This window comes from Pantherophis guttatus, chromosome 2 (assembly GCF_059756535.1).
Source record: "Pantherophis guttatus breed Tessera chromosome 2, ASM5975653v1, whole genome shotgun sequence".
Lineage (NCBI taxonomy): Eukaryota > Metazoa > Chordata > Lepidosauria > Squamata > Colubridae > Pantherophis > Pantherophis guttatus.
In genome coordinates, this window is record NC_142064.1 from 20,309,791 (window position 1) to 20,323,306 (window position 13,516).

The 13,516-nt window shown below is 40.5% G+C and overlaps 1 protein-coding gene across 3 annotated transcripts in view; it reads right to left on the reverse strand.

The window, feature by feature from the left end:
- Positions 1–13,516, reverse strand: part of NPR3 (natriuretic peptide receptor 3) — a 78,278-nt gene that overhangs the window by 52,081 nt on the left and 12,681 nt on the right. For all 3 annotated transcript variants that reach the window (XM_087885635.1, XM_087885634.1, XM_087885633.1), the window contains exon 2: positions 8,112–8,234. In XM_087885635.1, coding sequence (XP_087741761.1) covers positions 8,112–8,234 — 123 coding nt within the window. The remainder of the gene's footprint in view (positions 1–8,111; positions 8,235–13,516) is intronic.

Here is a 13,516-nt window from a genome sequence, read left to right on the forward strand (position 1 = left end):
CTAAGGGAGAAATAAAAATATTTACAATTCCAAACCAGGGACTAGAAAGAGCTTGTTTTCCTCTTTTCTCCTTTGACTGTGTTTTCCCACGTGTTGCTTCGCTTAGCAAGAAGTACCTGATAACACAATGTATATTGGGAAATACTAGGAGGCTCATTTCAGATTAAAGCTTGAATTTGCTCCAAGTGAATCTCTGCAGGCTGTAAAGGTGGGAACATTTCACCTGGAGGCTATTTTAATGTCCAGTTGCAGTAACCAAGTAGGAAGAGGTGATCTTTCAAGGGGTTTGAATCAGGGGTGAAATCCAGCAGATTCTGACAGTTTCTGGAGAACTGGTAGCAGAAATTTTGAACAGTTTGGAGAACTGGCAAATGCCACCTCTGGGTGGGCCCAGAGTAGCGTGGGAATGGAGATATGCAATACCCTTCCCCCAGGAATGGGGAGGGAATGGAGATTTTGCATCCACCAAGCCACACCTACCAAGCCACACCAAGCCATGCCCACAGAACAGGTAGTAAAAAAATTTGGATTTCACCACAGGTTTGAACCATGGATCACTTTTCTTTGAAAACGTCCCTCTCCCTGACAATTAGTCTTCAAAACACTTTCTACTCATATTAGTGGGAGAGATGTTGAAAACCAGTGAGTGGGGAAAAAATTCTCATCAGTTCTATTAGTTATACAGAGAAAAAGAGTTATTTTTGTCCTTTCTGGCTTTAGTGAATGGGATAGGATTTAGCAAAGATGGACCAAGAAGAACCTAGATGGGGAACTCTGTTGTATGGCCTTCAGCCTATAGGCCAGAGATTCCCCCTTCTTGCTCTGGGAGCAGAATCCATGTACATCTAAATATATTGTATTAACTTAAGCTGGTGCATCTTCAATCCACCTCAATGCAATTAAAAGCTCTTATTTGTTCCTTAACTGTAATTAACTCCTATGAGATAAATTCATACAGATTCTTCAAGTGAAGAGTTACATCAAAAAGGAATTGTTTAAAGACTTCAAAAAAGAAAGATAATTATTTGCGAAAATTCAGGATGAAAAGAAAATACGAATGGAAAGGAGCATACATATCCTTTAGGACTAGAAAAAAATGATCAAAAGTGATAAATGATGGGATGATTTAATATTAGGCACTGTCAGAATTCCAGAACAAAACTTGTGACCTATAAGTCTGGGTTTTTTTTTTATCTTGTAAAATGTATTTTTTATTATTAATTTATTTGCTGCCCATCTTGCCAAAAGGCGACCCTGGGCGGTTATAAGGTTAAATTGCTGTGATTAAGAAGAAAAAATAGAGAAAAAAACAGGAAATGATTCCATCTTTTTATCTTCAGTCTATTGGAAAATCCTTGTGTATTGTTTCCTACATTAAGCAAAATAAAATACAAGGTTGACAGTGGATGGCCATGCATTTAAAAAAAAAAATAAGAAAGAAACAGAGAAGAGGCTTTGAGTTTAATATGGGGATGAAGTGTCCTTTAAAAAAAATTAAGAGAAAAGGTCACACTGTCTTTTTAATACCTTTGGACATAAAACTCCAGACACGTCTAAAAATACCAAGATTCAAGTGTCAAAACAAAATGGACTGAGGCTGTAATCAGCAGGCCAGGTATGAAAAACAGCCATTTGTTCCTATTGCCAAAGTATTATCCCACCCAGGTCAAGTGAGGGTAAATGTGAGGGAGAATATCTGGATAATGGAGTACTTGTTCTATTATGAAGTCAAGGATAATCCCTTCCTTTATTTCCAGTTTCAAATACACAGTTGGGGAGAAAATTAAGATATTTCCTCATAGCTGCATTGTACTTCTGAAGACCATTAAACTTTATCACGTTCAAGATGAAAAAGAAAGTTGGGTCTCTTATGCATCCACAACAGGGGTGGGATTCACTTACTTTCCCTACCAGTTTGCAAATGTGAGCGCGCATGAGCTTTGCTGGGGCACGTGCCTTCCATGCAGGTGCCCGGCCTCAAAAATGTGCCTAAATAGGATGGCATAGAGCTGGGGCGGGTAGGCCCACCCATGATTTCTGCTACCGGTTTGGGCGAACCGACTGAATACCACCTCTGATCCACAACGCTTAAATTTTACCACACCACTTCTACTGGCCATGTCACAATCTCAACACTGTTTGAAATGGAAAGTTCAAAAAGGTGTAATGGTCCTCCAAAATATAGTGTACCATGTTTTATAGACAGCTGTGCCTCTGCCCAGCCTGGTTCTCCTTGATCTTTCAATGGCCTTCGACATCAACCATGGCATCCTTCTGTGAACTGATTGAGGGAGCTGGAAGTGGAGGACATTGGTTCTCCTCCTTTCTCTGAGGTGGGTTCCTTGTCCCTGAAGATCACACCCAGAAGCTATAGTTGGTCCACAAAGCAGTGGTAAAGTAGTTATGGGCACAGTTCATTTATACCCATGTGGCATAGCTACTCTACAAACTGTATCAGCTTCCAGCAGGCTTTTGGATGCAACTGAAGTTGCCGATTGTCACCTTTAAAGCTTACATAGCATAGAAACAGGTTACCTGTGGGACCTCGTTCTCCTAAGAACATCCGCTCCCTAGGAAGGATATGCTATGGCAGGCATGTCAAACTGGTCACCCACAGACCGCATATGGCCCATGCAGGTCACGCCCACTCACAAGGGCAAAAAGCATCCTGATCAGAGGTGGTATTCAGCCGATTCGGACTGTTTGCCCGAACCAGTAGTGGAAATCGCTAATGGGCCCGCCCACCCGGCCCAGCTTTATGCCATCCTATTTAGGCACGTTTTTGCAGCCAGGCGTATGCGCGGAAGGCACGCGGGCAAGCAAAGCGCATGGACGGAAGGCCAGGTGCATGCGTGGAAGGCAAGCATGTGTGCGAACTGGACACGCACGCACGCACACAATGCGAGTATGCATGCACGGGACCAACCAGTAGTAAAATAATGTGAAACCAACTGCTGATCCCGATACGTCATGAAACAGTCGGTGACGTAATCAAGTTTGACACCCCTGTGCTACGGGATCTCTCTTTTAGGTTTTGTCATCTCACGGAATTTACAATGTTGCTTTTTCGGTGGCTCCTCCTGTGCTCTGGCATGATCTTGCCTCCAATACATCAAAAGCCCCACCTGTGTTTGCTTTCAGAAAAGCTATTAAGACCTGGCTTTTTCTTTAGGTGTTTGGATCCAGTTGAATGGAGTCCCCTTTGGGCTGTTTAATTATCATGTTTGGCCATCAATTTATATTTTGGCTAGGGTTTTGAAAGTTATGTGGTTATTTCTTTGGTTTATTGTTTGCTTTTCTCTCTACGCCACCCAGAGTCACATTGTTTGACTTGGGTGGCCCTATAATCCATCAAATACATATTTAAAATAATTCTCACCAGCAAGGCCTGTCATGTGGTACAGAGTTGTGTCTTACATCAACTGCCAGAAATGAGCAGTTCCAATGCAGTTATTGCAAAAATTCTTTGATGTGAGCTATTTTCTATTAAGACAGAAGACCATATGAGCAGGCAGCAAAGCTCACAACAAACCAACAGGTCCTAGCATTGCAGAACTATATGCTTGTTCTTAGCTTATTATGTATAACTTTAATCTAGACATGAAAACCTTGCCAGCCATGTGAGAAATAAAGATGCAGTTATACAGAAAGCATAATTTCACTACCAAAATATTACGGTTTGAATTCTTTCATCTTGTCTTCTTGTCTTTAGGCTTTGAATTTTTTATTTTTATTTTTTTTTGTACAAGAGCATGATTATGAATGACCATGAGATACCACTTAGGAAGGAAGGTATGCAAACGTTGAACGAATGCTTAGATGCACTATTGCTGAAATAATATGCCACCTGAACTCATTATACTATTTGTTAGTTACAGAATCACAAACTAATGCAGACACAGGGTTAACCACATTGCAACTGCCATTCTGCTACTATTCCTATTTTTTTCGTCCATTCAGTCACTCAAAAAAAGCATGCACTCCAAAGCTTGCAAGACTATATCCACAAACATCTGTAAACTCAAAAATACAGTCTGTATACATTAATGAGAAGCATTTTAAAGAACTCGTTTCTGGATTTATCCCATGCTAAATCATAATATGGTTTGCTGGGTTTGGAGTAAAATAAATGTGTGAACCCAACCAGTTTATGGCTTGACATAACATGTAACACCCAAGGCATTGCAATTTACTGGCAGCCCTTAACTTACAAACGCTTACTCAGTGACCGTTTGAAGTTTCAACACCACTAAAAAAAAGTAACTTACAACCAATCCTCACACTTACAACCATTGCTGCATCCCCTGATCACATGATCAAAATTTGGGTGCTTGGCAACCAGCATGTATTTATGATCGTTGCAGCCTCCTGCAATCATGTGATTATCATTTATGAATTTCCCAGCCAGCTTCTGATAAACAAAGTCAAGGAGGAAAGCTGGATTTACTTAGTGACCACATGATTCACTTAACAACTGCAGCAAAAAAAAAAACAGGTTAGAAAATTAGGCACAACTCACTCAGCAACTACTTCGCTTAACAACATACATTGTGGACCCAACTGTGGTTGTAAGTCAAGAACTCTCTATATTAACTAAGCATTGTTTTAAAATACAAGCTTATTTATTCCAAAAGAAAAATAGCACTTTTAATCATTTGACTGGAATAAGAGACCATTAAGTTGAAATATATCAGCTGCGTAACTCAGGAATACTCCTGGAGCCAATGTCGCCAGGTAATTCGGGTGGCACTACATGATTTTTCTCCAGGACAACTGTTTAGCCTGGTTCATAGGAATAATATGGCCATAATATCCAGTGATCTAGTAGCTTTTGGACTGGACTGCAAGAATACATGGCATGTAGAATTGCCTTGATAAAGCTTATTTAAGCCAGTATTGGGGTATCAAGTCTACTTTTGACTCCTGACAAGTATCTGCAGTTTTCTTGGCAAGATTTCAGAAGTGGTTTGTTATTGCCTCCTTCCTAGGGCCGAGAGTGTGTGACTGGCCCAACGTCACCCAGCTAGCTTGATATCCAAGGCAAGACTCCAACTCCCAGGTTCCTAGTTTCTAGCCTGCTGCCTTAACCACCAACCAAAATGGTTCAACTGGTACATATTATCTGACAGGAAGAGAGCTCTCTTGGTCGTGACAAAATGTTAATAGAACACCTGTCCTACAGAAGCATAACTAAAGCAGTCTTTTCAAGCATTTCAGCTTTGATCAATTTGTTATTATTTGCCCGGACATTTTAAAATGATAGGTTTATACCAAACTGTATTTTCACTGCCTTTTAATTTTATGATTTTTTTTTTTTTGCTAAGGTATTTATTTTGCAAAGTACTCAAAGTAATAGTGTCGCATAGGTATGCAATTTATTTATATATGTACAAGAACACATAGACGCACACACACATTTTTGTGATATATTTTAATGAAGGGTAATTTATAAATATGATATAAATAAATAAATACATACATAAGCAAACAACCTCACTTCCTAGAAATAACTTTCAATGAAGCCAAACACTAAAGTCAAGCCTTGGACATTGTCCATTAAATAACTTGCAAGACCCACAAACCACACACACACTTGCTTAGATGGCAAGTTTTTCCTGCACCTAAACATGCTGCCTTGGGGAATTCCTGTGCAAGTACAGGAATATTTCAAGTGAAGTTTTATTTGTTAAATGACCAGGTCTCTCTCCTCAAACTGCACCATGGATATCGCTCCACTGAAACTTACTACCAAAAGAAGGAACTAGTAAAAATGAAACAAAAACTCAAATATTTAAACTATTTTCTCACCAAACACTCAGCTAATTTCCAGTAATGCAAGTTAAGAAGTATAAGCCAAACAAGATATTGGAGGGCGAAATAGTTATAATTCTCAGCATGAGGTCAGCAAATAGAAAAAAGAACAAATGATGCTTTTCTGATCAAGGTTTTTATGAGTTGCCAGTGTGACTTTCAAAGTTTGCTTCATTACAGACAAATACAGTCTTCCCTAACACAGTGCTCTCCAGATGTGTTTGGCTATGTTTCCCATTATTTCTGAGCAGTATGTCCATTAGCTATGCTGGCTGAAATGAAAGGAAATAAATTAAAACACATCTGGAAATGTCAGCCTTGCAAGGTAGTCCAGACAAGAAACCTACCCAGAAGTATTAGCTCTATCTTTATCCCAAGGTTGCATTAACAGAATCTTGAAAATCTGAAAATACATTTGTTCCCTCTCATCTTTATATTCCATAAAACTAGGGCGGATCCCTTCTGAGACATTTGACATGTTCCCATTCCTCCTGTGGGCTCAGCTGTTGACTTCTTATCTGACCATCACTTCCTCCTGTCTCCGAAGGTTACTCTCACAAACCATCACAGAAGAACAGGGGGAATTAATCCAGAGCTATCCCTTGAGGTACAAATGATAAGCCTAGACTATGGTAATAAAGTTTGGACACGCTATGACAGCACCCCGGTTCCCCTTGAGTTGTCCACAATGCTGGGAAAAGTGGAAAGATAAGGGGACAACCAGCAGCTGGACAGATGAACTTGATTACAGCAGTGATGAGTTCCCCCATTGGAAAATCTTGGCAAGGTTGGGGCAGATCATTCTGGAGAGACCCAATCTACGTGGTTGCTAATAATCAACACTGATTTGGTGGCAATTAATTAACCAACCAATCAATCAGTACTAACTTAGGTCTCAGCAGATGACATCACCTGCCTTTCTCTTGGCTTGGAAACTAAGTAGGATCAGGCCCGGTTGGCATCTGCAGGAGACCACAATGAAAGTCCAGGAGTACAGGCTAAATTGAAAAGTTGAAAGACAATCACAAATCACTTGCATATTGCTACCAAGCAAATGGGAAAGTTGTGCCTGTTAACTACGAGTTAAGCTTATCTGGTTTAAGAAGACCAAATGATGCCTCAGTCAATCACAGTAATGCACATTCAAAACCAGTATCAGGTCCTATAGTTCTCTACTGGGACGCTGCCATTCTGGTGGGTGGGTGGAAGCTTGGGAGGGATTCTTCACTTTGCTTTGCTGTACCTTGTGGGGAATAGGGAGGGGGGAAGGAATGTGCCTCAGGTCATCCTAGGACCGTGATGGCGAACCTATGGCACACATGCCAGAGGTAGCACGCAGCACCCTCTCTGATGGCACACAAGCCGTCACCCCAGTTCAGCTCCGCCGCGCAATTGTGAGTGCCTCCCACCAGCCAGCTGGTCTTCAGGTCTCTGCCGTGCATGTGCGGGGGGCGTGCGGGGGGGCGGGGCGCGCATACACACATGGGGGAGGGGCAAATGCATGGGGCGTGCATGCATGCATGGGGAGCGGGGCACATGCAGGGGTCCTGCGTGGTCATATACGGGTTGGGGCGCGTGCACAGGGGCCGCACGCACATTGCATTTTGGGGGTTTGGCAGCCTGTGTGCACGCTTTGAGCACTCGGTCCGGAAAAGGTTAGCCATCACTGTCCTAGGAGGAGGAAAGGAATGGGCTCTGTGCCATCTACGTTATCTCACCATCGGAGAAAGCGAAACCAAAGCAACTGGGAGATGACAGTCATCACCTTCTGTGCCTGAGGTTCTCAAAACATCTTCGCACCTTGGTATTGGCTGGATGTTGAACTGGACACTGGGAGGGGCTTTGCTTGTAGCAGTTTAATCTAACACTTTGAGCGGGACACTTCAGATCCTGCCTACATCTCTTTGCTATCACTGTCTTCCAATAAAAGTTCCTTTTGAAATGTTAATTGTTTCAAGAATTCTGCTTTCTTGAGAAGGCTGGCGAGGCAGGACCTTACACCCAGACTGGTTCAGCTATAAAACTTCACAGAGGATTTAGACAAAAAACTGTTTTTCAAACCATTTTACAGAATAGCTCAATTTTCTGAAAACAGCATGAGAAGCAACCATGGACAAAATTAACTTCCACTGTATTAACCATGGATCTGCTTGCTTACTTTTGGGGTTTTTTGTTTTTTGCCAAATCTCATAATTCAAATGCTTGTTTGAAAGGTTACAATGACTTGCTTAAAAACTGACACCATCACTAAAATTGTTAGCATGTTTAGAAAAATCTTGCAATTCAAGAAATTACATTACCATATGACGAACTGTTGAAAAGTTCAATATTGAAGAAAGCATGATCTCCGCTAGTCATTCCTTGCCGATGTGCAGCCAACATGATGTTCCGTATTGCGTCACTGCTGGCACACATGATCACAACTGGTGGAAATAAATGGAAAACAGAGATAAGAAGCCATTCCTCAAAGACCAGGAACAGACTGTCAAATTTCTGAAAAGCTGGAGACAATGACACAGACGGTCCTCTGGTTGTTTTGTTTTTAATTCACGGCTATATAAAGGACATTGACAACACTAGGATGTTAAATGTGAAAAAAACAGTCAATGAAAGGCCAACTTTCACCAATAGTTAACAGGATGGCAATTTCTAAGTTAACTGTCATTAAGCACCTGATTTTATGCAAGTATTAAAATAAAAAAAATACTAATAAGATGAACTGTTCCAGAAATTTGCGTTCTTTGGACCTGCGATACGAGCAGATGATGGACTAGAAAAAACAGCCATGTATGCCAAAGTTTGGTAAGAAGAAGGAAAGGCAATGAATAAGGTGGATAGACTCTGCTGGCATGTCTGTCTCTGTCTCTGTCTTTCTCTTACACACACACACACACACACACACACACAAAACAAAAGAGAAACAGTTCTTTCCCCGCCATCAAGGCCACCCTGAACAGCATTGGTGGCAGTGCTGATGCCAGTCCTGAAGTCCAGGCCCAGGCCTCAACTTCAGCCCAAGCACCATCACTGCCACACAAAAAGGCCATTTCATTGTCGTTCCCAAGGAGCACAAGCCTTGGGGAACGACACAATTGTCCCCATGGCCCTGTGCTCCCCAGGATCTGCCATGCACCTCTTATTTTCAGATTGTGTTATCTCTCTATTGAAGGCCCCTGTAGCCTACCAAAGGAATCTCATTGGAATTTCCTTAAAAGAGCTGTGGATCACCAAGGGCAAGTCCAAATGGATGTCACTTGTCCATATAGTGACCAGCATGGATCTGACTAGATACTTAAAAGCATTTAAAGTCCTTAGCATTGGCTAGAGCAGTGATGGTAAACTCATGTGATACATGTGTCAAAAGCAACATGTCACAACATTTTGAGTGATATCCCAGCATTTACCAACACCTGGCACCAACTATTCTTGAAAGTACACTCCATTCTCATGTGAATTTGGAGGCTGTGGAGGCCACAAGAGAATAGAGGGTGCTTTTGTGTGGCTTATGGAGCCTCCAAAAATTACATGACAATGGGTTATGCTTTCATGTGGCTTTTGGAGACTGAAGAGGCTATGGAAGAGCATTCTTCTCTAAAGCTGCTTCAAGAATGAAAGCCTTGTGCAACCTGAAGCAGCCTTTGGTAGGCTGCAGGGGTCTTCAAGAGAAAGATAACACAATCTGAAAATAAGTGTTGCATGGCAGATTCTGGGGAGCACTGGGCCATTGGGGCAATTGTGTTGTTCCCCAAAGCTTGTGCTCCTTGGGAACAGCAATGAAATGGCCTTTTTGTTTGGGTGGTGGTGCTTGGGCTGAAGTCAAGGCCTGTGCCTGAACTCCAGGGCTGGCCTCATTATTGTCACTGAATGCCCTGTTCGAGGTGGCTTTGATGGAGGGGAGATAAAGAACTGTTTCTCTTTTGTTTTGGAGAAGGATATGACATGCCAACAGAGTCGTTTTCCAAACTTTTGACATGCCAAGCCCAAAAGGTTCATCATTAGTGGGCTAGATAATGGTTAACAAGATTCAGAAAAAGTCTCATAATAATCAGACTCATTATGATATACAAATCTGCTTAAAAGAAATGAAGAATCGGGAACAATTTTTGTTCTGAATTCACACACACAACATATATAATGTAATGTAATATATAAATATTATAAATGCATATTATACATTATATTTAATTGACATTTATCATATATAGATATCATATTTTACGAAAGCCAGCTATACACCTAAAGGAGGACTGGCTGGAGAATTCTGGGAGTTGAAGTCCATGCACCTTAAATCTGCCAAGGATTTAGGATTCCAGCAATAACCACAGTCAGCTATTTGACCTGACTCAGCCTCCCTTGCCCAGTATAACCCAGCCAGAAGCAATTCTCTGGGGTATCAGGCAGAAAAGGATATTTCCCAGCCAGGCAGAAATAATCAAGAACTTGGGAGAGGAAAGGTGAGGTGTAGAGGAAGGGGAAAAATAAGGTACAACAATAACTAAATAATAATAAATAATTTTATTAGAAATTCTGTGAAACTCTGTGAAATTCAGCTTGACTCCTGTCACAGCATGTAGATTGTTTTGACATCTCTATAATGCTCTTCTATTGCCTTCTTTCAGAATTACTCTTTTCCAATTTAATATTTCAGTGCAGAATTGCTTAGTGATGTCAGTCTATGCCTTAAAGTCCAGTGTAATGGTGAAGTTAATAGATTGGCCCTGGGATGACCCAGTTTGTAGACTGTCTTTAATCATGGAAGCTTCTGGATGACTTGGGCCAGCTCCCTTCTCTTCTCTCAGAGTAATTTATAAGATTATTGTGGGGAACAATGGATGGAAATGTTATATATGCTGCCTTAAGTTTATAAACAAAAGGTGGAAAACATTGTAAATCTAACAATATATAAACCTATATCAAAGGAATGAAAATAATGTTTGATGATCTTTCAAGCTCTCCAAAACTTGACAAAATATGACAGAAATAAAAACAAAAAAAGGGGAAGATTCAAAACTCAGACAAGGTGTTCAAAGCATGAAATTTCCACTTCCAATTCATTCCAAGAGTTAAAAATAATGGACTGAAAAGAAAATCCATATAAATACTGCTGGTATCAGACTACATCAGTTTTAAGGGACACAGAAAACGATTCCTCTTCCCAGCTCTAAAAAAACATAGACCTTAAATTGACAGATTCAAAACGGATTCAAGCTGTTGTAATCTCTTCCTAGAAATTTACTTAGCCTTAAAGTGAACAAAAACATTTTTGGCCATACCCGCCAACTGGGTATTTGGGTATTTCTTAAAGGAGAGTGTGAAGCCATTCACTATTTGCTCAGCAATTTTTTCAGACAAACAGTTATAATATTGTCTCAAAGAATAGTTTCATTTTCTTTAGATGAAGATTCCATTTATTCATGCACAAGTCTTCCTAGATAGTAATTCTTCAGCAGATGCTTTTCTATGTACCTCCAAGATAGGTTTGAAATAGTTGCCCATATCAAGATCACTGGCAGATCATTTCTAAAACTCTTCATTCGGAAGTCTAGGTATCTGTTTATCCAGACAATTTATGAACAAATGCTATCACCATTGCTGCATATGCTGAGACTTCCTGAGTAATGTTTAAACTCAAGGTCATTTTTTTTTTTGCAATAGGAGAGGGAATATTTTCCTACTACTGTATTTTTTTTCAAGGAAGTCAAAAAGAAAAAAAAAAGAGTTATGCAGGTGTTTTATTTTAAGATTTTAATATATTGCAATCTAGGACCTCCTTAATATATGTACATTAACACTACTATAATCTGCTTTGCCAAGTTTTTATATCCACAGTTAAAGGCATGGCCAATGGAAAAGTAGGTTTTGGAAAAAGATGAGCTAGATTTCCAAATAGGATGTTACAACTTGTTTTCTCCAGAGTAAAAACTTTGGGGACTTGTCAGCTCAATGATTCCCAGTTTCTTGGCCTTAACATAGTTAACTATATGACAATTTATCCGGTAAAAAGATGAGGACTTTGATAACATTTAAATTGAACAACCTAGTAGGCTGAAGGATCAGTTAAAGCAGAGGCCGAAGCTATGAGAATCTTGCTGAAGCAAAACAACCCCAGAATAAATATGAAGCCAATATGAAGTAGTTTGCTGTCAACAAACATCAAAAAGATCTATTAATATTAGTCTTGGTAGTTACTATGAATAGTAAAATAGTGAATTAGTGACTTGGAATTCTCCTGGACTCTCAACTGTTTAAGCCACAAGAAGAAGCCACAGCAAGGAAAGGCTTTCTCTGGCTTTGCTGGTGCAACAATATATGATCCTATCTGACAATAAGAGTCATATTTTGTTCATCATTTAATTGGACTATACTAGAGCAATGTGTCCTAGATATCGGAATGCCACTGGAGGCAATCTGTAAGCTACAGCTGGTACAAAAAGCAGTGGCTAAATCCTTCAGGGAACAATGCCATCAAGCCAGAAGGACCCCGATTTTGAAATTGTTGCATTGGGTGCTAAGAGGCTTCAAGGTCCACCTGAAAGTGATGGTTATTCCTCTGGGAGCCCTTTGATGTTCAGCACCAGGATAAATTGGGCAATGGCTTGTTGAACCCAATTCTGCCCATCTGGCTTGGTCATTAACAGAAATCCTGGTTAACCAGATGGTTTATTGGTTCATTTGTACCTTGTTTTCATGTTGTGTTTTTGTTTTGTTGTACCCCATCCACTGTCCAATTTTGATTGGGGCAGTACTGTAAAAGAAATATACAAGTATTAAGCAAGGCAGACCCTTGCTTAATCTAACGGATCTGCTATCAGCACCTGTAACTTGATTTAAAGTTGTCATTAACTTGTTAAGTGCACATGTTTTATTTTGCTATATATGAAGCAGTAAAATGTTGTTTGTCCCCTCTCTTGCTGGTTTGTTTTCCTAATTGTGCACCATGTCACCATTCAGTTTCCGCAAAATGCTTTTGTTATTTATTAATACTTTGTGAGATCTTGCAGATTGACAGGGGGAAAAAACTCCCTAATCAGAAATGCCAAAAGGAAGCATCCCTCAGACGCTCACCCTGCGCAGCATCACTATAAAAGAATGAAAGGTTAAGTATCACATTTTTTTGCTGTCCCTCCAACATTTCCTTTTGGGTAGGCGCCTGGAGTTTTAACATTCCTTGAACCAAAGGCCTTAAAAAGAAGACTGATTCCTAAGAAATGTCATTGTAACAAAAGGAATGGTTTAGGTCAGGGGTCTGCAACCTTAAACAGTCAAGGAGCCATTTGGACCCATTTCCCACAGAAAAGAAAACACCGGGAGCCACAAAACCCTTCCCGTGCCTGACTATTTCTTGAGCGGCCACAAAACTAGCATATGTAGTTGAATTAAACGTTCTGTTTTCTTCTGAAACTTTTCTTTTCTTGGATTTATCTATGGTTGGTCTACCGGGAGGTTGAAAAGCTCAATAAATTGCATGCCGGTGGGTGTCGCACACTGGCAGTTATGAGGCATAGTTTGCATGACAGGGAGCCGCAGCAGAGGGGTGAAAGAGCCACATGCGGCTCCAGAGTCGCAGGTTGCTGACCCCTGGTTTAGGCCAAGAAGAAGCTATCCTTAGTTTGAAAAATAACAGTAAAAAAAATCCACTTCCCTCAGGTTATTCCACTTAATATAAAACAATGTCTTGGGATGGAACTGAAGATATACAGGTAAT